This window comes from Buteo buteo, chromosome 5 (assembly GCF_964188355.1).
Source record: "Buteo buteo chromosome 5, bButBut1.hap1.1, whole genome shotgun sequence".
NCBI classification, from domain to species: Eukaryota; Metazoa; Chordata; class Aves; order Accipitriformes; family Accipitridae; genus Buteo; species Buteo buteo.
In genome coordinates, this window is record NC_134175.1 from 8,424,062 (window position 1) to 8,450,236 (window position 26,175).

Genomic DNA, 26,175 nt, shown 5'->3' on the forward strand with positions numbered 1-26,175 from the left:
GCAGCAGCGGGGCCGGCTGCCCGGTGCCTGCAAATAACTGGGTAGAAAAAAGCCGGAAAAAGGTTTTTTTTTCTGCCCAAAACCATAAAAATTGGGGCGGGGGGGTGGCGGTTTAGGGGGGACGAGCATCTTGCTGCAAAAGCTGCCGTTTGAGTGGTTTTTCACCCCGTTTCGGGGCGTTCGGGCCTGTGGATGCCCTATGCATGGCACGAGTTGGCTGGTCTCGAGCCCCATGCATGACACGAGTTTGCCGGTCTCAGCCCTGCCACCGCCCTCAGTCCCGGCTCAAAGTCCAGCAGCGCCCAGCGAGAAACCGCCAAGATGGGGGGGGGGGGAATGGGACACCGGATTTGGGTGCGCGGCAGCACCCGGCAGCACCTTATCTCTGTTTGCCTATGGTGGGGCCGGATGAGGGTGATGGGGAAACTGAGGCATGGGGTAAGCAGGGCACCCCCGCTGCTGCCATCCCAGTGCCTGGGGCTCGGTTCCAGCAAACTCCTGGCCCATTCCCCATGGGAGCAGGCACGGGGTGACAGCCAGGGAAGGGGATACGGGTGCTGTGGGTGCTACGGGTGCTACAGTCCCCATGAGTGGGGCACGAATGAGCATCCTCCCCAAGTGACGTAGGTGTTGCGGTCCCATCACCCTAGGAGCACCCTCGCCCCACCAAGCACCCTCCATGGGCAATGTGGGTGCTGTGGACCCCCTCCCCATGGTCCCCTCACCCCACTAAGCCCCCAGCGTGGGTGATATGGGTGCTGTGGTCCCCATACCCCACTGAGCATCCTCCCCCAGTGACATGGGTGCTGTGGTCCCCATACCCCACTGAGCATCCTCCCCCAGTGACGCGGGTGCTGTGGTCCCATCACCCTACGAGCACCCTCACCCCACCAAGCACCCACCATGGGTGATATGGGTGCTGCAGACCCCCTCCCCATGGTCCCCCTCACCCCACTGAGCCCCCAGCGTGGGTGATATGGGTGCTGTGGTCCCCATACCCCACTGAGCATCCTTCCCCAGTGACATGGGTGCTGTGGTCCCCATACCCCACTGAGCATCCTTCCCCAGTGACGCGGGTGCTGTGGTCCCATCACCCTACGAGCACCCTCACCCCACCAACCACCCACCATGGGTGATATGGGTGCTGCAGACCCCCTCCCCATGGTCCCCCTCACCCCACTGAGCCCCCAGCGTGGGTGATATGGGCGCTGTGGTCCCCATACCCCACTGAGCATCCTTCCCCAGTGACGCGGGTGCTGTGGTCCCATCACCCTACGAGCACCCTCACCCCACCAACCACCCACCATGGGTGATATGGGTGCTGCAGACCCCCTCCCCATGGTCCCCTCACCCCACTGAGCCCCCAGCGTGGGTGATATGGGTGCTGTGGTCCCCATACCCCACTGAGCATCCTTCCCCAGTGACATGGGTGCTGTGGTCCCCATACCCCACTGAGCATCCTCCCCCAGTGACGCGGGTGCTGTGGTCCCATCACTCTACGAGCACCCTCACCCCACCAACCACCCACCATGGGTGATATGGGTGCTGCAGACCCCCTCCCCATGGTCCCCCTCACCCCACTGAGCCCCCAGCGTGGGTGATACGGGTGCTGTGGTCCCCATACCCCACTGAGCATCCTTCCCCAGTGACATGGGTGCTGTGGTCCCCATACCCCACTGAGCATCCTCCCCCAGTGACGCGGGTGCTGTGGTCCCATCACCCTACGAGCACCCTCACCCCACCAAGCACCCACCATGGGTGATATGGGTGCTGCAGACCCCCTCCCCATGGTCCCCTCACCCCACTGAGCCCCCAGCGTGGGTGATATGGGTGCTGTGGTCCCCAGACCCCACTCAGCATCCTTCCAAAGTGATGTGGGTGCTGTGGTCCCATCACCTACAAGCACCCTCACCCCACTGAGCACCCTCCTCAGAGCACATGGGTGCTGCAGCCCATCCCTGCTCCCAGCAGCCTCACCCCCACCCCAGCACCCATCCTAGTGCCTCTCCCATCGCCTGCCCCGCTTTTGGGGTGTCTCCCTGGCGCTGACCCCGCTTCACCTCTCCTCCGGCTGAGCCCGGGCATGCCCGCCTCACCCAACCTGCCCCGCCGTGCTTAATTACCCAGGCAGGTTTAATTACATCTTTGTTAGCGTCCGCCGCACCCTCCGCTCCCCCCAAAAATGCTGCGCCCCAGTTTGGGGGGGGGCACCAAAGAGCCGAGGAGAAGGCTCAGTCCCCCCCCCCATTTCCCCCAGGATCGTGGGTTCACAAAACACCTGCCACTCTTATTAATTGCAATAATTAAGGATAATTAAGTGCCAGTAATTGTAGGGGGTGGGGTCTGGGGGGGGATGGTCGCAGAGACTGGGGCACTTTGGTTCATGTCTTGGGGCTGGGTGCAGTTTTGAGGTGATTTGGGGGCTTTGAGTGCTGCTGTGGGGTATGGGGGGGGTTGACCCCCAAAAATGAACGTTGGGGGGTGGGAGGAGGAGGAGGAAGAAGAGGAAGCATTGGTGGATTGATATATTTAATGCAAAAGCATACTTTGCTGGAGAACCGTTCCCGCCCCCGAGCCCGGATGCCTGGGTTCCCCCAGGGAGAGGGGGACCCACATCACCTGGGGGGGGGTCAGGACGCCCAGTCTTGCCATGGGCGACATCCCTGGGGAGGGGTCCCTTGAGGTCCCCAAAAGTCATCACTTGGGGTTGGCGAGCTCCTCGATCGCTCTTCGCAGCTGCAAGGGGACAGAGGAGGTGGGATGGGGGCTTGTCCCCTCCTTGTCCCCCCACTTATCCCCCCCTTTGTCACCCCCTTTGTCCGTCCCCCCCCCTCACCTCCACCCGGCTGACGGCTCCCACCAGCTCCCCGAAGCGAGTGACGAAGATGCGCTGCAGCTTCAGCAGCTCAAAGAGGTGATGGGCCTTTGGGGAGGTGACAATGGGGACGCGTGGGGACAAAGCCACCCCTGCCGCGTCCCCTCACCGTGACACAGAATTGGGGGTGGGTCGGTGGGTCCCAGCCCCCTCAGGACATGTGTGTCTCCCCTTCCACCCAAACCTGGTGCAGGGAGGTCCACGGCGAGAGCTGGAGCATGATGGGCTCGATGGCACAGTTGTCCCCAAGCGTCCCCACGGTGGTCAGCTTGGGAAATATGACGTGTTAATTTTTGGATGGAAAAACAGCTTTTTTGGGTGCAGTGGGGCGCTCACCCCCTTGTTTACCTTCTCCCCTGAGGGTGCCTGGGGATGCCTGTGGCTCTGGAGGAAGGCGACCAGCTGGGCTCTGCTGACGGTACCCACCAGCGTGGGTGACCCTGGAGGACAGGGACAAGCCTGGTGATGTCCCCCCCCCGGTCACAGTGACCCCTCCCAATACCCCATATCCCACCTGCGCTCTCCACCACGGGGTATTCGGCATTGACGGAGGCATCCAAGGCCACCAGCACCTCCTCGAAGCCACCACCCTTGGCCAAGGCCACCACCTGGCGCTCCATGAACTCTTCCACCACCACTTGGTAGGAGCTGGTGACCCATAAAACCCCCAAATTTCCATAATTTCACAGCAAATAACCCCCAAATATGGGGTTATTGGCGGGGGGGAGGAGGGAGAGCCTTACGCCATGTGCCGGCTGCGGATGCGGGGTAGGTAGGGCAGCTTCTTGACAATGATGGTGCCGTCGTAGAAGGATGGTTGATGCTTTTGGGTGATGGCATTAGCCACCAGCACAGCCAGGACAACGGGGAGGACGTGGCCCAGGTGACCGGTGGCCTCACACACCAGTAAAGCCGTGGAGATGGCGTGGGTCACTGAGCCCGAAAAGGCAGCTGCGCCTGTCGTGGAGACCCAGGGAGGAGGGGGGAGGTCAGTGTATGGGTGGTGGGTGTCCTCCACCCGTGGGTGTCCCTCCTCCCCACCAACTCACCGGCCAGGGCGTAGCCAGCGGGGATGACGGTGTGTGGGTCCCCCTCTGAACGGAGACCCCGGGGGAAGAGCAGGGCCACCGTCTCCCCCAGCAAGCGCCCGATGGTGGCTCCTAAAAGGGGGGGGAGGGGGAGCAGGGGGGGGGAGACCCCAGCCCCCCCCCCCCCCCAAAAATGGTGCAGCTGGAGGTGACGACCCTCCTGCGGCTCCCCTGGGGCTGGATGCAGCCCCCCCCGAGACTGAATGTGACCCCCCCCACCCTCGCTCCTGGGGCTGGAGGCAACCCCCGTACCCCCACCTCCAAGGGCTGGATGGACCCCCTGTACCCCCACCTCCAAAGACTGGATGCCCCCCCTTTACCCACCCCCCCCCAAGGGCTGGATGGACCCCTAGAGCTGGCTGCCCCCCCAATCCACCCCCGCTCCAGGCCAGCAGATGCCCAAACTCACCATAGATGAAGATGGGCATGAAGTAACCGGCGGGCAGGGGCAGGGTGGTGGCCAGGATCAGCATCCAGAACTGGGGGGGGGGGGGGGGAATCATTCCCATGGGGACACCATCTCGGGGAGGGGACACATAGGGACTGGGGCAGGGGGGGGGGCACGGGCACAGCTACCTTCATCAGCAGGAAGAAGGCCAAGGTGCCGAAGATGGTGGCGGAGGGGTGGTACCACTCCTGCCAGAGCCCCCGAGGGTCCACGCCGGGGGGGTCGGCCACCGAGGAGGCGTTGGGGACCAGCACACCCCAAGTACGGTTGTCGAAGAGGGAGGTGAGATACTCCTTCATGGTGAGCTGGAAGGACAGACAGACGGGCATCCTGAGCACCCACCGGGACGTGTTGGGGTGCCCTGGGGAGCCCCGTGCCTGCCCCCCCACTCACCCTGGAGGCCATCAGCTGCCCCAGCCCGGGCGGGAAGGTGATGGAGGCGAGGAGCAGCACCACCAGCACCGTGTAGACGGGCTTGCTGGAGGGGGGGAGAGGTGGCGCTGGGGGGCGTGGGGACAGACGGACGGACGGGGTACATGGGGTGAGCCCATGGATGACCAGGGGAGTGGTGGGTGGAACGGCCGTATGGATGCCCAAGGTGCGTGGGGTGGACACACGGACACCCAGGGTGCATGGGGTGGATGCGCAGGATGCCTGGAGTGGATATACGGAGACGCAGGGCGCACGGGGCGGACACACGGACACCCAAGGTGCATGGGGTGGACGCGCAGACACTCGAGGGTGCTTGGGGTTGATGCACAGGGTGCACGGGGTGGACGCGCGGACGCCCGGGGTGCCTGGGGTGGAGGTGCAGTGTGCGCAGGGTGCGTGGCGGGGGACACACGGACACGCAGGGTGCAGACAGACGGACGCCCGGTACGAACTCGGTGGCCAGCAGCTTGGCTGTGAGCCGGTTCTCCTTGACGGCCGCCAGCAACCAGCGCTGGCAGAAGAGGTAGGCGCAGCCCACGAGCCCGCAGACAGCCCTGCGGAGGAGAGGGCAGGCAGGGGTACAGGCAGGGGTACAGGCAGGGGTACAGGCAGGGGTACAGGCAAGGGTACAGGCAGGGCCCTCCTTACCCCAAAATTGCAAAAAAGAAAGTCTCCAGCAGGTCAAAGGGGAAATCAATCTTGAGGTCGCTCTTAAAAACAGCGGCGATGGTATCTGGGGGAGGGGTGGTAGAGGAATGAGTGCATGGTTTTGGGGGTGGGCACCCCAAAAATGCTATAGGGGCCCCCCCGGGGGGGGGGGGGGCAAAGGGGAAGGGCTGTATCCTCCCGCCCTGCTTTGCCTTGTTCACTGTTGAAGACAGCGAGGAGGCGAAACATGAAGGCACCACAGGTCGCAGCAAAAAAGCCCCGCCAGTAATCCCGCACGGCGAAGTGGGAGGCCATCACCTCGATGCTGAAAAGCACCCCTGGAAAAATGGGGGGGGGCTTTAGGGGGAGGTTTGGGGGTCCCCAGGGTGGGGTGGGGCGGGGGTTCCTCACCGCTGATGGGTGCCCCGAAAACCGTGGCCACCCCGACGGCTTGTGCTGCCACCAGCATCTCGTTCTGCTTGAATTTATTCTGCGGGGGGGAGGGGGTTAGTCATAACCCCAATTTTGGGGGGGGGGTGTAAAATAAAATACCCCCTAATTTTCAGGAGGGGGACGACATCCCCACCTCGTACTCCCTCGTGACTGAGGTCCGCATCTTCCCCAAATACGCCGCGGCCATGGCGGAGAGGTGGACGAAGGGACCCTGGGTGCCAAGCGGGGGGGGGACACGGCGCTGAGCGTTCCCCCCCACCACCACCTCGGCACCAAGCTAAACCGCCGGCGATGCCGAGAACCGGGGATGACGGGAGATCGATCCCTTACCACTTTGCCGAGGAAAACGGTGCTGCCGGACGCCAGGGTGCAGGTCAACCCCACCACCTTGGCTCCGAAATTTTGGATGGCCAGGTAGTCCTCCAGCACCACACCGGTCAGGATGGTCTTCAGCTCTGGAATGCCAGAGCCTGGGGGGGGTGGAATCAAAATTTTAGGGGTCCCCCTGCTACGGGGGGTGGGGAGGGGGGGGAGTTTTGGGGAGCAAGGCAGGTTGGGGTGCAGCCGGCTCACCTCCCGAGTATGGGGTGATGCTTTGGGAGAAGCCGGTGGAGAAGGCCGCCAGTGCCATGGGGTACATGGTCCACGAGAGGTACTTGAGCACCAAGATGTCACCAACCTCTTGGTAAAGCCACCGGTGGGCTGGAGAAGAAGTGACAGGAGGGGAGAAGCACCCCCCCCCCTCAAAGACTCCCCCCATCCTTGGTGAACCCCCAAATGCCATGTGAACCGCCCCCTCTCCCCACGGGACCCCCTCATTTACCCTCGTAGAGCCTGGCAACGAGGAGGTCCATCACGAAGCTGATGGTGGCCATGAGGACCCCCAGGATGAAGAGGAAATACCAATCCTCCCCGACGCGGAAAAGCTGTTGCTTCACCCGCTCCAGGCACCCTGCAGGGTGGTGGGAGGGGGCAACGGGGTGCTGACCCCCCGAAAAAACCACCCCCCAAGGTCCCCCCGCTTTGGGTGGGGGGGGTGTCTCACCTCGGAGCCTCCTCCGGGCTTTGGGGCAAGGTCTCCAGCTCTTCTCCGACACCAGCACCCTCTCCTCCTCCCTCTCCCCCGGCAGCCCCCCGGGGACGGGGCGCTCCATCCCAGGGATGTTTTGGGGGACAGGACCCCCCCCTTTTTTTTGGCACCCCGTCACCAGTCCTCCCACCTCAGCCTCCGCTGCTGGACTGAGTTTGCAAATGAGCTCATTAAAAACGACCTTGACAAAGCCAACGGACCCGCTCGGGCCGGAGCAAGCCGGGTTTCTCCCCCCCCCTCCACCCCTGCCACCTTCAAGCTCCCAATCCCCAAGTACATCCCGGGGCAGGGAGTATTTAATAAGTATTTTAATTAATTATCATTATTATTCCTTAATAATAGGCAGGAATGCCGGCATCGCATTCCACGGCGTTGCGGGGGGGGGAACAGAGAGGGGAAATTTTCCACCGTCTCCGGCGCAAGACCTAAATTTAGCCCGTTTTACGAGAGGTCTGGCAGGCGGCCGGGAGCCTTAACGAGGCTTTAAAAAGCTCGTCAAGCCGCCCCCCCCCGAAATAACCAGCCTTCGCCAGGAGGAGGACGAAGAAGGGAGCTTCGCTCTTCCTCCCCAGCGGGAGCTGGGGGTCAGAGGTGGTGGTGAGGGGAAGCAGTGGATGAACGTGAAATCCTCGGCTGCTTTCCGATCGGAGCGCAGCTTTCACCAGTCGGCGTCACCCGCCGGCACCATGGAGCTTTTTGGGAGCTTTGTCCGGCCCCGTGGCGAGACCATGGGGTTCCCAGGTGAGTTTGGGGGAGGGAGGCACCCCGTTTTTAGGGTTGGGAGAGATAGCAAAGGGGGAAGTCGGTGATGCTTCTTGCCCTCCAGCGCCGGTCCTGGGGGGCTTGGGCAACAGCCAGAGCTGTGGGAGAGGCGTTTAGGGGGGGACCCCTGCCGAAATAGGGCTGAGACCCTGAGAGGTGTCTAGGGAGGGGACTCCCACTGAACCGTGGCTGTCACACACACACCCTGTCTCTGGCAGCTCGGCCCAGCAACACCGGCACGGTGAAGACTTTGGGTAATACCTATCAGTTCACGGTGGATGTCAGTGACTTCGCCCCCGAGGACATCATCGTCACCACCTCCAACAACCAGATCGAGGTGCACGCCGAGAAGGTGGGTGTTCCCTCCCTTCCCCACTCACCCCCAAAGTGTGGGGGACCCCAAAATCCTCAACCAGGGGGATCCCCCAACTCCCACCTGACTTCCTAACGGCTCCAGCCATAACCCCAGTGGGGTTTAATTCACCATTTCCTTGTCTTTTCACCCTGTATTTTGCAAGAGTGAAGCCCACGAGACCCAACAAACTCGTGCCCTGTAATCACCCTCCTCCTGGGGAGGGTGGGAACAGAAAAAAAAGCACCTTTGTCCTCCCGCTGATGTCACCCGCATCCCACCTCTCCCCTTGGGGAGATCAATATTACCACCACACACAAGGCACGCCCGCCAGCCTCACCCAAGGGCAGGGAACAATGAGCCCCTGTTCCACTTACACCCCAAAATCACCTCTTTTCACCCATATTTTTTTTTTCCCCAGCTGGCCACGGATGGCACCGTCATGAACACCTTCACCCATAAATGCCAGCTGCCTGAAGATGTGGACCCTACGTCGGTGTCATCCTCGCTGGGGGATGATGGCACGTTGACCATCCGGGCTCAGCGACAGCCCGCCAAACACACCGAACACGTCCAGCAAACCTTCCGGACTGAGATCAAGATCTGAGGGATCGGGGGTCCCTTTTCCCCCCGCCTCCCTCATTAATTATTTGGGTGATTTGGGAAGAAGGTGGGACGTGGGGTAGGGGACGGGAACACTCCCCCGTGAAGGGGGAGCTGAGGGGCCAGCGTGGAGAGACGCATCCCATCACGCACTGGAGAAACTCCGGAGGGGAGTCCTGGCTCCAGCAATTTTTAGCCAGTGAGGGTTGATGGGGAAGATCCGGTGTGCCAAGAGCCCTGCTGGGAGCGAGGAGCAAGGTTCCCTTCCCCGACCCTCTGGTGGAGGTTGTCTCTGTATATACAGCTTGTGATAAATTATTGAGAACGCCTGACCACTGCTTCCTCTGTTTTTTAATGTTTTCTGGATGCTTTTCCCCCCAAAAAGGGCTGTGGGTTCAGCCTCAAGGGGTGTCTCAGTAAAGGGTACCACGAGCAATTCCTCCTTCCCAACAAAACCACGGGTGAGGAGCCGCCCCGGCTCCCCTCTGGTGCCCACAGCCCCGTTTATTTCCAGCCCGGGGTGACTCATTTCTTCCCCACTGCTCTATTTCTGAGCCATTCCCTCAGCTGTTCGGCCGTCAGCCCACCTGGAAGGTCACCAAATCCTCCTCCTCCCCTCGCCCACCCACACCCATCGCCTTCGGGGAAGCCCTGAGCAGTGGCAGGAGCTGGGATGATGGTCCCAGCCTGCCTGTCAAACCGGCTTCTTTTTGGGGGCCAAAAAGTTCCCCCGAATCCCCCCCCCAAGGGCCCGGCTCCATCTCCCTGTGTGTACAAACAACAGCGAGGCGCCTGTTTGGGGCGAGTGGCTGTTTATAGCTACGACACGCTGTCCAGCTCGTGTTGCTGCTCAAGCTTTGAGGTCAACTCGTCCCCGCTTGTCCCTTAACGACTCATGACTTGCATTAACACACCTGCAGTGTCAGGGACAACACAAACCACACACAGCTCTTCCACCGTCCCCTCGGGTGGTTTCAAAGTTATTTAAAAAGCTCTTTAATGACTGTAAAAGCCCCCAGCACGGGTTAGGAAATTGGAGCTATGGAGGTGGGGACCAGCGGCGATGCCCTGTCGTTGATCCTCTGCGATAGGATGTGTCTGCTCTGCCCCAAAATGCCACCCCTGGGTGCCCAGGGCACCCCAGCACCCAGCGAGCCACAGGCTGCGGTCACCGATTGCCATCTAGTGGTGACAGGCTGGCGGGTGGCCCTCACCCACGAAGCTCCAGCAAAAGGAGAAAAAAACCAAACCCAACCTTTTTCTCCCCAAACCCAGCTTCTTTTGCACAGGGGAAGATTTCCCAGCCAGGGAGCGGGCAAAAGGACAGCTCAGAGCCCCAGCGCCAAACAAACTCCGCAGCTGTCCGGCCCCACTACGGACTCATTTTGGGCAGGCAGGCTGGGAAATCCAGCCTTAGCAGAAAACAGGTTGATAGGAATATTACGCTTTTGGGGCTGCCTGCTCTCCAGCCGCCTGCCTGCACCTGCCCAAACTCACTGGTACCTTGCAACGCATACCATCAAATGGCCACCTTCAAAGCCACACAGGGCTCCTCACGCCACCTGGCCCTGCAGATCCGCCTGAGGGGGCCTGCCCACGCAGAGGGCCCACCTTGGGCAACATCGAGACGACCACGCTGGGCCTGTTCCCTGTGGAGAAACCCAGCTGCCATCATGGCGGCTGCTCGATGCCAGGGCCTACTGGCGTGGCTGGGGGTGTGGGCAACCTTGTCGGGGGTGGGGGGACCGAAGCCCTCAGGGGCACACAGTGTAGTGGAACAGGGCCCTTTGCCCCTCACGGAGCCGCGGAACCGGCCCCTCACAGCATCCCTCCTCCCGCCATCCCCGCACTGTCATGGCGGCGCAGCCGAGGAGCGGGGAAGGGAGGGGGAGCGGAACACAAGGCGGTGCCACGTGACCCACTGCCCCGCCCCGCATCTACGCATGCGCAGTCCCCGCGCCGCGCCGCGCATGTGCGGTGGCGCCGTCGGTGGGCGGAGGAGGTGGGGGGGGCGACGCCGCTTCCGCCCGGTGCCAAGATGGCGGCGCCCTTTGTCTGGTCGGTGTCACGGTGAGCGCTGCGGGCGGCGATGTGAGGTCCCCGCCGGGCCCGGCATGGCAGGTAGCGGTGGGGGTGGCGAAGGGGAACCCGGGGAGGGGCTGGGAGGGCCTGAGGAGGGGGGGGTCTTGGGCGGAGACGGGGACTGGGAGAGGAAGGGGGCTGCGGCCCAGCTGGCTGCTTGGGGGGTCCTCCCCAAAAAGGAGCCCTTTTGGGGGGCACCCCGGTGTGCGACCCCCGGTTTTTTTGAGGGGAGGCTGCTTGGGAGTCCCCCCGTCCCTTTAGCACCTCGGGGGGGCCTGTGGCAGCTCTTTCCCCCTGGGTTTGCGCCCCCCACTCTGTGTGCCCCCCCCTTTCAGGCCGCTGCCGGGCCCTGCGCTGAGGCCTAGGGCGGCTGTCGTGAGGGGAACGGGGAGCTGCTGGTGCTTGCAGGGGTCCTTGCCAGCCCACCCTCACCAGGGTGTCCGTGTCCACTGTGGGAGACATGCGTGTGTGTCCCCCGCCCCCCAGAGCCATGGGGTGATTTGGAGCAAGGTCAGGAGCGAAGCCCTGTCCCCCCATGCGTGGGGCAGCCACCGTCCCCTCAGGATACGGTAAGACGTCTGCCGGGGACACGGCCCTGGCAGCCAACACGGCGTGAGATGAGTCCCCTGACGCCACATAAGCTGTCTACCTGTACATCAAGGACGTCACCAACAGAAGAGTGGAGAAGACTTCAAAGTATCATGCAGCAGCTCAAGGAAAAAAAAAGGGTGTTTCCTCATCTTCTGGCATCTTTTTTTTGGCGTGATGACAGCCCATACTGGCTGTACGTGCCCTCTGCGGGCGTCACTTTTCGGGCACGGATGATGCATTTCATGGACAAGCCGCGTTTCCTTAATTGCATTTCTGCATCAGAAGCTTCTGCCAAAATTTCAGAGAATGGGCAGTGTTCTGAAGGCAGGTTTTTTTGCAAGAAGATGAAGGTTTTGTAGTTCATCATCCAGATGCCGCAGAAATGGGTGGTTTTCACGGCAGAGCTCAAGGTCTGGCGATGTCTTGGTGGCCCCGCTGGCTCTCTGCCTGCTGCAGCCCAGGGCTCCGGTTACCTGCGGGGAGCCCTGCCTGCACAGCCACATCACGAGCTGCACAAGTGTATCCTTGGGCCTGAAAACTAAATAACCAAGGGATCTGCAGGGTGTCTGTTTGCTGGGGGGTGTCCAGAGCATCTCTGCTCATCTCACTCCTCGTATCTTTCTCCTTTTACTTCCTCTTCACCATGTTTTTTTCCTGCCTGTCATCATTTGTGATTATTTCTCCCCTGCCCTTACTTGAGCTGAACGTGAGCTCAACTTCTGGTTTCACTGCTGACCCCAAACTCCAGAGCCCTTTTCTATTTCATAATTAGTCTTGCTAGCACATCTGTACCTTGAATGCTCTGGTCAGATCAGCTCTTAACTTTATTTTTTTAACTGAAAATGTTGCAGAATCAGTTACTGGAAATGAGGACAGACTCCTCTTCGCAGAGACTGAAAGGATTAGGGCTGCTTTGTTCCCCGAGCTGACACACAAGAAGGGAGATGACGGTAGGCGGAAAGTAAACCCCCTCTTCCTTTTTATCTTCTCAGCATAAGAATGGATGGCTGGATGGTGACAGCATTGAAAGGCGACATTTAAACCACTACTTTTTTCCAATTTATTGAGGCTTTGGGAATTTTTTAATATGTAGACACTTGGGTGGTAGGTACAGGGAGAGGTTCATGTTATTAATAAGCAAAAGAGCTTAATGCAGCTCATGTGGGAAGCTCCCCGGGACCGTAGCTGCTGTATTTTTCTCTGTGAGCACGTGCAGCAGGCGTGGGTATTCTCATAACAAAGCTTTTCCGTGATTAATCGGGTAATGAGAGACTTGACAGCCATGTGAGGAGGGGAAGCGGCTGTGTCTCAGCGTGCCTCTGATGAGGTGAAATCGGGGGGTGCCCAGTCCTGGGCTGGTGACATCGGACCTTGGCGCCTTTGACACACGAGGTTTGGGTTTTAAAACGGAGCTTTTCATCCCGTTTCTTCTAGGATGGCTGCATAGAGACTGACTTGAGCACCGTGAAGAGGGAAAACTCCGGAGGAGAGCCGCAACTGTCTCACCCGCAGCCTTGGTCCTCCGGATATCTCCACTCCTTGCAGCGCAGGGGTGAGTTCAGGCATCGATCCCGACTTATCTTTGTTTTTCAGGCGAGGAGCTCTGACGCTTGTCCTTGGATCTTAAACAGCTGACAGCAATGGGTTTGCGCTAACAGGAGCTAATTTATTTAGCTGTCGGGTGGACCAGCAACGCCTGATCTGGTATTTGCCCTCCACGAATCCATCCCCATTTCAGTGCATCCCGTTTGGTCGGGGAAGGAGGCGGATCTCGGCACTGGAGCCGTAAACTGGCCCTGCCCAAGTGGTGGCAAGGAACCAAGTGGCATTTTGGGTGCACTGTGGGTTTTTTGATCCAGATATTTGGGGTTTTTAAGGCTTGGAGTCAGGGATTTTAGTGTACAAAGGTGATCTCAGCGGCTGGGGGACGTTGGGCGCTGGGTTTGGGTGTGAGGGCGATACGCAGCTCATCCCAGCCTCTGCCCCGCTGCGCTTGCGTGCCCCGATGAAGCTGTAACGTGACATTACAGAGGAAACCACAGAAAAGATGAAGTTTTTCAGAAGGAGTTGAGTTTCTTGGGATTTTGCTTCCTTTGCAAAGCTTGGGTATGAAGCTGAGGCAAGTCCAATTGGGGAGCGATAAAAATCATCATTCAGATGCAAAGTGCCTCCTACAAATTACTGAAAATAGCCTTTTAGTGCATCAAACCATCGTGATTTCTCAGGTCCTGCTGTGCAGAGCTTTCCGAGCACAGAAGGCAGCATTGTTTGTCCTGCTGGGAAAATCCTTCCCTTTTTTTCCAGAGCTTCCTTTGCAAATGTTACAGGGTCATATGTATGCGGGGGTTTAGACAGATTTTGATACAAATACTGATTTTTCTGGCTCTCAAGGGGTATATTTTGGGACGGGCTGTGGGCGTTTGATTAAAAACTACCCCGTGTTTTAGAGAGCTGGGGGAAAGTCGTGGCGGTGAGTTAATTGCAAACACAAACAGTATCTTTTGGGAGTGAAACTTTGTCCGCATGTGATACGATGCTGTCAGTGGTGTCTGGGCTTCTCATCCCCGCCTGGAATGATTTTGGAAGCCGAATCTATCCTTGGGCAGATCTTTCACTGAGCATGTTGCTAGCACCCACAACAGACAGGAGGAGGCTCCCTCTGCCCACGGTGCTCGCCTGCTGCGCACTTGTGCACGCTGGAACAGATCTGGAGGAAAGGACGTGCTCGCAGCTGCCTGAAAGTGGATCCAAACCCTTCACCTTTTGCCAACCTGAGACTCCATGCTGTTTTTAAGAGCTGGTAAAGTGGAAAAGCAACCGCTGTGGGCTGGAAACCTTCAGAGAGACACCAAATACCAACTTAGCATGGAAACCAAGAGTATTTCCATGGCCATAACCTTGCTTCTTCCCGCATCCAGAGCTTTAGGGACTTCCTGGCCTGGCAGATTGAACAATAACTGTGGACAGTCCCCATTTGCTTTCTCCTCCTTCCTTGCTCCCAAGCAATGAAGTGATCCCTTCAGACTGCGCATTTTTGGAAAATGAAGCTTAGTGAAAACCCTTCATTCTCTACCTTGTGCCTTGCAAGTGCAGCTCAGGAGAAAACCCAACATGTGGCAGCAGGTCAAGCTCGTGGTGCCTCTCAACCTTTGCCGACAAGGACCTCATTGGAAAATGGGAAATGGGCTTTTGCAGTGTTTCCAGGAGTTTGCAGCTTTCCTCAGGCAAAGTAGTGCTTTGAGCAGGGAGAGCTCCCTCCAAACACACAGTAAAAAATTAAAAATCCCTCCATATCGTGATGCAAGCGCCTAAAATGAGCAGGAGCTTGAAGATTTAGATGAATGCTTTCTGCACTGTGCCTTCGGCGGGAGCGGTGGCACCACCTGCTCGCTGAAGAGATGATGGCACTTGTGTTTGCAGAGACAACAGGGTTCCTGCTCACAGCTTGGGCTGGTTGAAGAGCAATAAATGTATTTTAAATGTTGTTAGGATGGCAAAAAAATATATTGGCTGTTCAATCAACTCTTTCTCCAGGCCCATGTTGGCATTGTGGCTGTCACAGGAGAGGTTTTGAGGTTGTTTTTGGTGGGGGAGGCAGGTGGCTGTAGTGAGGAGCTGAAATTAGGCTTTTTAGGCCACACTTTTTAACTAACAGGGTGGTTGGGTTGTGGTTGATCCGTGGGTTTTGGGTCTGTCCTGCTTCGTGGCCCTTTCCAACATGGTGTTGGCACCCACCTCACCCCCCTCCCGGGATTTGTTTTTTTTCTCCCTGCAGCCATGGATTTCCCCCAGCACAGCAAGCAAGTCCTGGAACAGCTGAACCAGCAGCGGCAGCTGGGTTTGCTGTGCGACTGCACCTTCGTGGTGGACGGCATTGACTTCAAGGCCCACAAAGCCGTGCTGGCAGCCTGCAGCGAGTATTTCAGGATGCTTTTTGTCGACCAGAAGGACGTGGTACACCTCGACATCAGCAATGCGGCAGGTAGGCAGAGGCTTATCTGATATTGCCCTGAGTTACATAAATGAAGTGGTTTTGTGCCCAGGGTTTGAGAGAGGCTCTTCAGCCTGTTATTTCATACACTTTGGGCTTTTGAAAATTGTGCAGCCGAGAGGTGGGAGCTCATCTATGGTTGTGTTGCCTCCCTTGCAGGCCTGGGTCAGGTTTTGGAATTCATGTACACGGCTAAGCTAAGCCTAAACCCTGACAACGTGGAAGATGTCCTGGCTGTGGCGGGTTTCCTCCAGATGCAGGAGATCGTCAGCGCTTGCAACGCTCTCAAGTCTCTTGCCGTGCCAGCAGAAAGCCTCACCGAGAGCCAGCAGCCCCCCGCCGAGATCGGTACGTAGCCTCCTCTCTTTCCCTCATCCAAGGAGACTCAAAATTGCTCCACAAAGCAGTCACCCTCTCTGGCCCCCATCCAAACCCATGTGCTGGGTCCATCTGGTGCACGTGGATGTCTGGATGGGGTTTGATCCCCTTGTGCGGCACCAGCAGTTGAAGAGCTGATGCTGCTTTGAATCTTTATGGGATCTGGGGATCCTTCCAGCAGCCCTTGGGGTGCCCCTGCGCAGGCAGCAAAAGCTGGAGCGCTTGCCTCTTCCCTTGCAGCAGCTGACAAGGCAGCTGTTGAAGATAAGACGTCAGCGGCAGAAGCACTGGGTGATATTGACAAAATAAAACCAGTTCCTCCCAACCTGGAGGTGAAGGAAGAGACGCCCATGGCTGCAGCAGCACAGCCTGAGGCGCAGACAGAGCACCTGGGTGGCCAAGAAGGTGAGCCACCAAGGGATGACACCCAAAATCCCTCTGTCACCCTCCCTTGCCCCCACAACACACCCTGTCCTGCTGCTGGACTCCGCTACGTGGAGCCTGCTTGTTTCCTCGAGCGAGCCTGAGACACTCTGTTGTTCATAGGGGCAGATGCTGCCATCCAAGAGGGCCCCAATGCTGAATTTCCCAGCCACCCTCAGCCAGCGGAGAATGTGGTTGGCAGCAGCAGCCTCGCAGCGAAGGGCAACATCTCTCGGGGCGCCGAAACGGGAGGTGCGTCTGTGAGTGAGGGCGGTGGCAAGGACTTTGCCGCCTGCCTGTTTCCTACAGCAGGGCTGAAACAAAGCCAGGCAAGGGTTGAAGCCTTGTTTTCCATGCAATTAATTTTGTTAGTGTGAGTTTTGCTGTGCAAACACCGTCTCCCACAAGTTGCGGAGCTCACAGGAGCAGTTTTTCTTGGGGCAGAGCTAGGAGAGGTTGGGAAATGCTCCTCTGTCTGCACAGACTTTTGGATTTTAGGGCTAATAAACTGCAAATCCAAACTGACTCCAGGCAGAGGTCTCAGCGCCTGTGTCTCGTGCGATGGAGTACCAGGATTTCCCCAAGTACAGTAGGGCAGGTCTAATCCCCATCGCCTTAAACCCAGGCTTAGAGTCAGGAAATACAGGTGGGTTTTGTGTCTCTGATGCTGCTCCCAATCTTTAGCATCCTCGTTTTCTAACTGCCTACAGAGATGGAGCTGGAAGGGAAGGAGGAAGAGGGGGACATGACAGCAGAGGAGGAAGAGGAGGCTAAAATCCCTGAGGAAGAGCAGCCCCGGTTAGAAAATGGAGAAAATGCCGAAGATAACGAATCAGGGAGCACCGATTCCGGGCAGGAAAACTCGGGTGAAACCCGTCTGCTGCGTTCGGGTACTTACAGTGACAGGACTGAATCGAAAGCCTATGGCTCTGTCACGCACAAGTGTGAGGTGAGGCTTGCCGTGGCCCCGAGCGGGGTCTCCAGTCCCTCGGAGACACCGGCATCACCAGCCGCACCTGCGCCTGTCTCTCTCCATCCCTAGGACTGCGGGAAGGAGTTTACCCACACTGGTAACTTCAAGCGGCACATCCGTATCCACACCGGCGAGAAACCCTTCTCCTGCAGGGAGTGCAACAAAGCCTTCTCTGACCCAGCTGCATGCAAAGCCCACGAGAAGACGCACAGGTACAGCAACACTGGGGACCGAGAGGTGCCACCAGGCCGAGTTGGGTGGAGAAAAGCTTGTGCCGATGCCAGTGGCTGGCTGAGGGTATAAGGGTTTGAGCAAGAGGCTGGTACAGCAGCCGACGCCACTCTGCCTCTCGCACCCATCTGGAGGGATCGGTGTTGCAGGGTTGGAGACTCCCAGCAGCTCGTTTGGATGGCACCAGCTGCGGAAAGACACTGGCAGCACCAAAAAATGTAGCTTTTGCTGCAAAAGATCAAGTCCTTGTGAAATCCATCAGCATGTTGGGGTGGTCCGGGAGGAGATGAACTTTCTGCCCCTGTCCTTTCCTTTTGCATTGCTTCAGGACATCCTGTGGGATCCGGATGGGTCTAGCTGGGGTGGTGGAGCTTGGAGCAGGGTGGTGAGAGCTCAGCATGCTGCTTCTTCCTCTGCTTGGCGTGACAGTCCTGCCTCCTCCACAGCCCGTTGAAGCCCTACGGCTGCGAGGAGTGCGGGAAGAGCTACCGCCTCATCAGCCTGCTGAACCTTCACAAGAAACGGCACACGGGGGAGGCCAAATACCGCTGTGACGACTGTGGCAAGCTCTTCACCACCTCCGGCAACCTCAAGCGGCACCAGCTGGTCCACAGCGGAGAGAAACCGTACCAGTGTGACTACTGCGGGCGCTCCTTCTCCGATCCCACCTCTAAAATGCGGCACCTGGAGACCCATGACACCGACAAGGAGCACAAGTGTCCCCACTGCGACAAGAAATTCAACCAGGTGAGTTGGGTGAGGGGGGAAGAGCCGGACCCACAGCAGTTCAGATCCTTCTGGAGGGAGATGGGGGTGATGTGGGGGGGCTCTCTGCATCCCTCTGTCTGTCACCAGGTGGGGAACTTGAAGGCTCACTTGAAGATTCACATCGCAGATGGGCCCCTGAAGTGTCGGGAGTGTGGCAAACAGTTCACCACTTCAGGTAGCGCGGGGTTGGTAGGTGGTGAGGTGCAAGTGACAGAGGTTTGGCTGACCTGGGGGAGGGGACAGGGACCGCTCTGTGGGGGGTTGCAGCCAGAGGAAGGATTTCCTCCTGGGCACAGGAGGGTTTAAACCTCTTAACTGTGTTGCCACGGTTATAGTGCATAAATTTCTCCCCCTTCTGTGGGGCCGGGCTGGTGTCCCTCCATGGGATCGCAGCCCAGGGATGCTCCTGGAAGGAGCCCTTGATCCAGCTTTTGGGAATGGGGACGTCTCCTCCCATCTCCCCAAATGGCTGCAGAGCTAGAGGGGTCTGGACAAGCCCGACGGAGTCTCTCCATCCCCTCAAAAATGGGATCCTTGTTCTGGCTGTCCCCGCCACCACATTATCACCTGATCCTTGGCTCTGGGCGAGGTGTAGCCAGCTTCCCTTGATCCCTGCATGGTTTCTGCTCCGTAAATAGCGACAGGCTTTCCCAAGGGAGCTACTGGGTCGCTGGGAGGGGTGGAGGGAGGGTGCTGATGTCCCTGTGCCCCCCAGCTGAGCCTCCTCTGCTCTCAGGCAACCTGAAACGGCACCTCCGAATCCACAGCGGGGAGAAACCCTACGTCTGTGTCCACTGCCAGCGTCAATTTGCCGACCCCGGGGCACTGCAGCGACACGTCCGCATCCACACTGGTAGGGACGCAGCTCTGCTCTTTCCCCAAGGGGTTTTGGGAGCCCATGTGGTCCCCGACCCCGGGTTGTTCATCCACACACACATTTCCCTTTTCTCCTGCAGGAGAGAAGCCGTGCCAGTGCTTGATCTGCGGGAAAGCCTTCACCCAAGCAAGCTCCCTCATTGCCCACGTGCGCCAGCACACGGGGGAGAAGCCGTACGTCTGTGAACGCTGTGGCAAGAGGTGAGGGTCCACCCCCTGAAATTCAGGGGGGGCACCTCCACACACCCTCTATGGCTGGGTGCTGTTCTGGCACTTGGCCGTGGAGGGTGGATGGAGGTGCCCGGATGTCATCACTGGGGACAGGGATCGTGGTGACCATCGTTTGTCCCCTTCAAGGTTCGTGCAATCAAGCCAACTGGCCAACCACATCCGCCATCATGATAATATCCGACCCCACAAATGCACTGTCTGCAACAAAGCCTTCGTTAATGTGGGCGATCTCTCCAAACACATCATTATCCACACCGGTGGGTACTGTGAGGACTCCCTGACAGCCCCCCAAATCATTAACAGCCCCCCAAATCTTGAAGCACCCCCACATTTCTCATCTCTTCCCCAGGGGAGAAGCCGTTCCTGTGTGACAAGTGTGGCCGGGGCTTCAACCGGGTGGACAACCTGCGTTCCCATGTGAAGACGGTCCATCAGGGCAAGGCGGGCATCAAAATCCTTGAGCCGGAGGAAGGCGACGAGGTCAACATCGTCACAGTGGCTTCTGATGACATGGTGACACTGGCCACCGAGGCACTGGCTGCCACTGCTGTCACACAGCTCACGGGTGAGCTGGGGGGATCCCAGGAACCATCCCGAAAAGGAAACTTATCCATGGGGTGCAGCTTGGGGGTCCCGGAGCCATCCCAAAGGAGCTTGGAGTCTTATCTGTGGGGCGCAATGCCCTTTGCTGTGGCCTGAGGCTGGGAAATGTCACCCCCAGGCTGGAGTCTCCTCCCAAAAACCATGAGGGGCAAAATCCAGCCAGGATCTGCCCCCACATCTCTTCGCATCCCCCTCGCCATCGCCTTCCCCCTTCTCTCCCCCCGCAGTGGTCCCCGTAGCGGCCGCAGTGACGGCAGATGAGACTGAAGCACTTAAAGCCGAGATCACCAAAGCGGTGAAGCAAGTGCAAGAAGCAGGTGAGAAGGAGATGGGGAAGGTGGTGGTGGTGGTGGGGTCAGCCGGTTCCTGCCCCGCCACCCCCCTCACCCCAGGGTCATCATCCCGTCATTCCCACCTCTCCCAACCTTTTTCCTTGCAGACCCCAACACCCAGATCCTCTACGCCTGTGATTCCTGCGGGGAAAAATTCCTGGATGCTACCAGCCTGGCGCAGCACGTCCGCATCCACACGGCCCAAGCACTCGTCATGTTCCAGGCCGACACAGACTTTTACCAGCAATACGGAACTGCTGCTGCTTGGCAAACGGAGCAGGTCATTCCCGCCGGAGAACTCCTCTTCCGAACCCGCGACGGTCCCCCTGAACCCCCCACTGCCCCCCTGGCCCCCGCACCCACAACTGGGGAGGGTCAGCCCCCTGCAGAGTGACTCCCCCTTGCCTTTATTTAAAAGACAGCTGCTTGGAAATGGTGTAAAAAGTGTATTTCTGGAAGGAGAAAGATGGAATAAATTGCAATATTTTCTAATGGCTGATGCTCGGTGGGGGCTGGGCGCTGCAGCCATTTTGTAGCCCCGTGCCCCCAGATGATGTTTTGGGTCTGGTCCTGCTGCAAAGGGAAGAAGGGGTTCCTGCAGAGCTGGAGCCTATCAGGGGTTAATGAAATACTCGTTTAATTGCTAACAAGGGTGCAATCCATTGAAAATGGGGATAATTGAGACGATAAAGGTAAAAAAGGTGCACTTCCCAAGTGTGGCCAATGGCCATTTTGGGTTAAAGTGAGGGGAGATCCTCGCCCTACCCCTGGGCTGAGGGCAAGCAGGGCTGGAGGCAGAGGAGAGCCTGGTGTGGGTTAAAAAAAAGGACAAAAAGGTGCTGCTGCTGCCCCAGCACCAAGGCAGGGGTGCTGTGAGCCCTGCCCTGCCCACAGGGGACCCCCTCCAGGCTGTGCTGCCATAGAGGGGGAGGACTGGGGGGTCCCAGGGTCAGCTGTCTGTGTGTCTGTCCCCATCCCTGTAACCCCATGTGGGTGCTGGGGGGGGGGGGCAGGGCTCTAGGGGGGTCAGCACTGGCTCCAGCCCTGTCCCTTGTCCCCCTCAGGGCTGGAACTGAGGGGATGCTGTGTCCCCCCATGCAGGGGGGGGCACGGGGACACCCAACCGGAACATGGGGTCCAGGCTGAGGGACCCTGGGGGAGTTCCGCAGGGGGAAGGGGCTCTTCTCAGGGTGCCCTGAGGCACAAACCCACCTGGGGGGGGGGGGGGGGGGTCCTAGGGACCCTCAAGTTAGCACCAGGCCTGAACCCCACCCCAGCACCCCGGGGTGGGTGACGGGGACAGACACATGGATGGGTGCATGGGTGGGCACACAGTTGGATGTCAAGCCAGACATACAGCCTCCCTCCTTGGGGCCACCCGTGGGTGGGATCAGACCCTTTACCCCCACCGTAGTCCATGTGTCCGTCTGTCCGTGCACCCATCTGTGTGTCTGGAGCCAGGATTGGGCCTGAAAGCCTTCCCCCCCACCAGTGCCCCGGGGTGAGGGACACACGGACAGTTGTGTAACTGTGTCCAGCTGGAGGTGCAACCCCTGCTCTGTTCCCCCAGTGCCCCAGGTGGGGTAGTGGGGATGGGGATGGAGGCACAGACAGACGGACACATGGACAGTTGCATGTCCACCTGCAATCAGTTGCTCATCCAGCTGGACACATGGACAGTTGTATGGATGGCTGGACACACAGACAGTTCCACATCCAGCCGGACACACAGACAGGTGACCGTCCAGCTAGAAACATGGATGGGTGCACAGTTGTACATCCAGCCGGACAGATGGACAGTTGCAGCTCCAGATAGGCGGATGGCTGTACATCCAGACGGACAGTTGCACGTACAGCCGGACGCACTGGGTGCATGGTGGGTGTGACTGACAGCTGCAGGGTCATCCAGACAAACGGACAGCTGTCCATCCAACCGGACACACTGACAGTGGCAGACCGCCAGACACATAGACACGTACACGTCCAGCTGGACACACAGACAGCTGTGCAGACGGACAGACACCTGCCCAGCCAGATGCTTGCCTGCTCCTCCACCCCATACCACAATTGCCCCCAAAATGGAACTTTTTGCCCCAAAGGCCTGGCTCCAAAACCCAGCAATTTCACACCCCTTCCCCGCCCCCACCACACCCCTTCCCCGCCCCCACTTGTGAGCAGGATCAGACCCTTGGGCCCCCCCATTAGCTGTGTGTCCATCTGTCCATGTGTCCATCCCCATGTCTGTCATCAACCCTGGGGTGGTGGGAAGGGTTCAGGCCCAATCCTGGCTCTAGACACACGGACAGGGTGGGGCACGGAGAGACGGACACACAGACAGGATGGCGGGGGCCCAAAGGCCTGATCCTGCCCATGAGTGGGGCGACGGAGGGGGTGTGGTGGGGGCGGGGTGTGAAATTGCTGGTTTTCAGTGGGGCCTTTGGGGCAAAAAGCCCATTTTTGGGGCATTTGTGCTGGGGAGGGGTGGGGGTTGGAGGAATCGAGTGTCCAGCTGGGCAGGTGTCTGTCCGTACAACTGTATATGTATCCAGCTGTTTGTACATCTGTATGTACAACTGTCCATCTGGAAGTACAACCCCTGCTCTGTGTGTCCGTCCGTCCCCGCAGAGCCCCCAAACCCACCAGTGCCCCCGGTGGGTAACAGCGGTGGGACAGACACACGGATGGGTACACGTCCAGATGGACACACAGAGAGTTGTTTGTACCACTGGACACACGGACAGTCAGATGTCCAGCCAGCCTCATGGATGGGTGTGCAGTTGTATGTTCAGCTGGACACACGGACAGCTGCAGCTCTGGACAGGCTGCTGTATGTCCAGATGGACAGTTGCACGTACAGCTGGACATGTGGACGAGTGGATGAGTGGGTGTGACAGACAGTTGCAAGGTCATCCAGACAAACGGACAGCTGTCCAGCCAGCCAGACATACAGACAGTGGCAAACTGCTGGACACACGGACAAATACACATCCAGCCCAACACAGGGACAGTTGTACATCCAGCCAGACACATGGACAGACGGACAGATGCCCACCCAGCTGGACACTCACCTCCTCCATCCCATACCACAATTGCCCCCAAAAGGGAAGTTTTTGCCCCAAAGGCCTGGCTCCAAAACCCAGCAATTTCACACCCCTGCCATAACCCTCCCCACTCATGGGCAGGATCAGACCCTTGGGCTCCTCCATTATCTGCGTGTCCGTCTGTCCATGCCCTGTCCGTGTGTCCATCCCTATGTCTGTCACCCACCCTGGGAGGTGTTCAGACCCAATCCTGGGTCCAGACACAAAGATTGGGGCATGGACAGATGGACACACGGACAGGATGGCAGGGGGTCCCAAGGGTCTGATCCTGCCCACGAGTGGGGGGGCGCAGGGGAAGGGTGTAGTGGGGTGGGGGAGGGGGGTGTGAAATTGCTGGTTTTGAGAGTGGGGCCTTTGGGGTAAAAAGCCCATTTTTGGGGCATTTGTGCTGGGTGGTGGCGGAAACAAGTGTCTGTCTGGGCAGGCGTCTGTGTATCCGATGACCCTGCAACTGTCACACCCACCCATGCACCCAGCCATCCGCTCGTCTGTGTGTCCGGCTGTACATCAACTGGCCGTCTGTCCATCCGGACATACAGCAGTCTGTGTGTCCGGCGCTGCAACTGTCCATCTGTCTGGCTGGACATGCACCCATCCATGTTTCCAGCTGGACGTGCCACTGTCTGTCCCTCCAGCTGGATGTGCAGCTGTCTCGAGGGATGACAACCACCCATCCGTCCGTGTGTCCGGCTGGACGTACAACTGCACATCTGTGAGTCCAGCTGGACGTCTGACTGTCCATGTGTCCAGTGCTATCAACAACTGTCTGTGTGTCCATCCAGACATGCACCCATCCGTGTGTCTGTCCCACCCCCGTTACCCCACGGGGGGGACAGAGCAGGGGTTGTACTTCCAGACAGACAGACAAGACAGTTGTACGTACTATATGGGCGGTTGTACCTACAGCTGGACGCACATATGGTTGTATGGACAGCTGGACAGACGCCTGTCCAGCCAGACATTCGTTTCCTCCACCCTCCCAGCATAAATGCCCCCAAAATGGACTTTTTTTTTTGCCCCAAAGGCCCCATTCTGAAAACCAGCAATTTCACAGCCCTCCCCTGCCCCCACTCATGAGCAGGATTAGACCCTTGCCCCCCCCCAATCTGTCCGTGTGTCCATGCACCCATCCACGTGTCTGTCAGTCCCTCCCTCCCATCTCCACCCTCCCCCCTCTCCCCAGGCACTGGGTGGCTGGGGGGGCAGGTCTAAGGCCCAATCCTGACCCCAGGACCCCCCAGTCGCCGTCCCCCATGGCAGCGCAGCCTGGGGGTCCCCTGTGGGGTGTCCCTGGCCAAGACCCCAGGCCCCTTGGGGGGGGGAGGATGGGGCTGGGCTCTCACCCCCCTGCCTTGATGTTAGGGCATCACCAGCACCTTTTTTGTCCTGTTTTTAACCCAAAATGGGCTCTCCCCTGCCTCCATCCCCAGCATGGGGCAGTGGGATGAGGGTCGCCCGTCTCTCACCCCAAAACCCCACGGGTGGGGTCCAGACCCCCAAATTTTCTCATAAATTTCCTTTTTTACCACATCTCCTTGATTTTTAACCCACTTGCACCACCACTGGTGATTAACCGAGGGTTTTGGTGGCTCCCACCAGCCCCTGGCACCACTTCCCTCCTGCGCCAGAGCCCAGCCTGCTTTTGGGTGGTAAAGCAGTGAAAAACATGAAGTCTGTCTCTTGTTTTTTAAAGCGTAGTGAATACCAAAATTCAGGTGTTTTTTGTCTTTTTTTTCACAAGTAGTTGGCACCTATCAAAATTAAAAGCATAAAAAAATTGCAACTTTGGTTTTCAACAAATATTTACGACACAAAAAGGAAAAGAAACAAAGATTTGATTTACTCTGACAAAATTATCTTTTTTTTCCTTTTTTTTTTAAACAAAAGACTAGTGACGACTCCTGGGGGAGCCCCCAAACCTCCTTCCGCACCCCCCCCATCCCAAACAGCCAAGGGACGAGATCCGGGCGCCGAGGTGTTTTGTATTTTTTAATAAAGTTTGTAATCCAATGGACACACAAAACAAAACTGCGCTGAGAAAAAAACAGTTCCATAAATTAATAAGTGTTAGGGAAGGCGAAGGGGCAGGGGAAGAGGGGGGGGTTGAAAGTCTTTTGTACAAGTGTATAACACTTCCACAGTTCATGAGACGAGGGGGGGGGGGCATGTTTAAATGAAGCGCACTTACAAATGAGTGACAATACAAAGTCTGAGTATGAAAATAAGATTTTCTCTGAAAACACATTTTTGGCACAGATTAAAAAAAAATGTATGTTGTGGGGATTTGATTTTTTTTCCTTTTTTTTTTAAAGTCAGTATTATATATATTTATATATATTATATATATATTTATATATACACACACCCACTGAGTTCTGCATATCCCACCAGGAAGGAAAATAGCTCTCCCTTTTGTTTATTTTTTTTTGTTTTGTATTTTCTTTTTTTTTTTCAGTGTAAACTGTACATCCCAGATGAGGAGAAGACGGCTGCAGCAGGGGCAAGTGGAGGAGAGGAAGGTTCACATCCAAAAAAAAAAAAAAAAAAAAAAAAAAGAAAAAAAAACAAAGGAAAAAAAACCCAACCAATAAAATAAAATAAAAAAGATAATGTGTGAAATGATCCTTGACCCACAAATTTCAGCAGAAGTCCCCAGGTCCTGCGTTTAGTCCACGGCGCGTGTTAATGTGTGTCAAGACATCCAGAACGTCACAGCGTGTCTCCAACTGTGCAAAGGTCCGAGTCACTAATTTAGTGCAAAGGCAGTTCAGGTTCTTTTTTATTTTTTTCCTTTTTTTTTTGTTAAAAAAAATAAGCCATCCTTTATCTTTTCCCCAAAAGGAG

General features: G+C 57.8%; 3 protein-coding genes across 8 annotated transcripts; 2 read left to right on the forward strand and 1 right to left on the reverse strand.

Annotated features, from left to right (window-relative positions):
- Nucleotides 1–2,520: 2,520 nt before the first annotated feature.
- On the reverse strand, nt 2,521–7,207 carry CLCNKA (chloride voltage-gated channel Ka). Of its 3 annotated transcripts, XM_075027593.1 has the most exons (19): nt 6,990–7,206; nt 6,768–6,896; nt 6,518–6,646; nt 6,275–6,414; nt 6,078–6,155; nt 5,903–5,981; nt 5,704–5,829; nt 5,492–5,576; nt 5,296–5,397; nt 4,805–4,889; nt 4,540–4,716; nt 4,373–4,442; nt 3,925–4,035; nt 3,619–3,832; nt 3,390–3,523; nt 3,224–3,315; nt 3,060–3,143; nt 2,837–2,923; nt 2,521–2,736 (listed from the first exon to the last, which is right to left on the reverse strand). In XM_075027593.1, exons 1-19 carry the CDS (start codon nt 7,096–7,098, stop codon nt 2,698–2,700), a joined length of 2,070 nt encoding a protein of 689 aa, XP_074883694.1. In that variant the 5' UTR covers nt 7,099–7,206; the 3' UTR covers nt 2,521–2,697. The 3 variants fall into 3 exon arrangements, with proteins under 3 accessions (XP_074883694.1, XP_074883695.1, XP_074883696.1); XM_075027594.1 differs by lacking the exon at nt 2,837–2,923 and having other exon boundaries at nt 6,990–7,207; XM_075027595.1 differs by lacking the exon at nt 5,296–5,397.
- Nucleotides 7,208–7,527: 320 nt separating this feature from the next.
- HSPB7 (heat shock protein family B (small) member 7) lies at nt 7,528–9,083 on the forward strand. The gene is made up of 3 exons (XM_075027597.1): nt 7,528–7,775; nt 8,015–8,148; nt 8,570–9,083. Exons 1-3 carry the CDS (start codon nt 7,649–7,651, stop codon nt 8,753–8,755), a joined length of 447 nt encoding a protein of 148 aa, XP_074883698.1. The 5' UTR covers nt 7,528–7,648; the 3' UTR covers nt 8,756–9,083.
- Nucleotides 9,084–10,737: 1,654 nt separating this feature from the next.
- Nucleotides 10,738–20,727, forward strand: ZBTB17 (zinc finger and BTB domain containing 17). 4 transcript variants are annotated; one of them, XM_075027651.1, is made up of 17 exons: nt 10,738–10,872; nt 12,276–12,374; nt 12,859–12,976; nt 15,200–15,406; nt 15,575–15,763; nt 16,034–16,198; nt 16,340–16,468; nt 16,927–17,165; nt 17,259–17,401; nt 17,867–18,167; nt 18,276–18,363; nt 18,925–19,041; nt 19,145–19,265; nt 19,422–19,552; nt 19,645–19,860; nt 20,126–20,215; nt 20,338–20,727. In XM_075027651.1, the coding sequence occupies exons 2-17, from the start codon at nt 12,369–12,371 to the stop codon at nt 20,622–20,624; spliced, it is 2,547 nt and encodes an 848-aa protein (XP_074883752.1). In that variant the 5' UTR covers nt 10,738–10,872; nt 12,276–12,368; the 3' UTR covers nt 20,625–20,727. The 4 variants fall into 4 exon arrangements, with proteins under 4 accessions (XP_074883752.1, XP_074883753.1, XP_074883754.1 ...); XM_075027652.1 differs by having other exon boundaries at nt 10,759–10,875; XM_075027653.1 differs by having other exon boundaries at nt 10,803–10,821.
- Nucleotides 20,728–26,175: the final 5,448 nt, after the last annotated feature.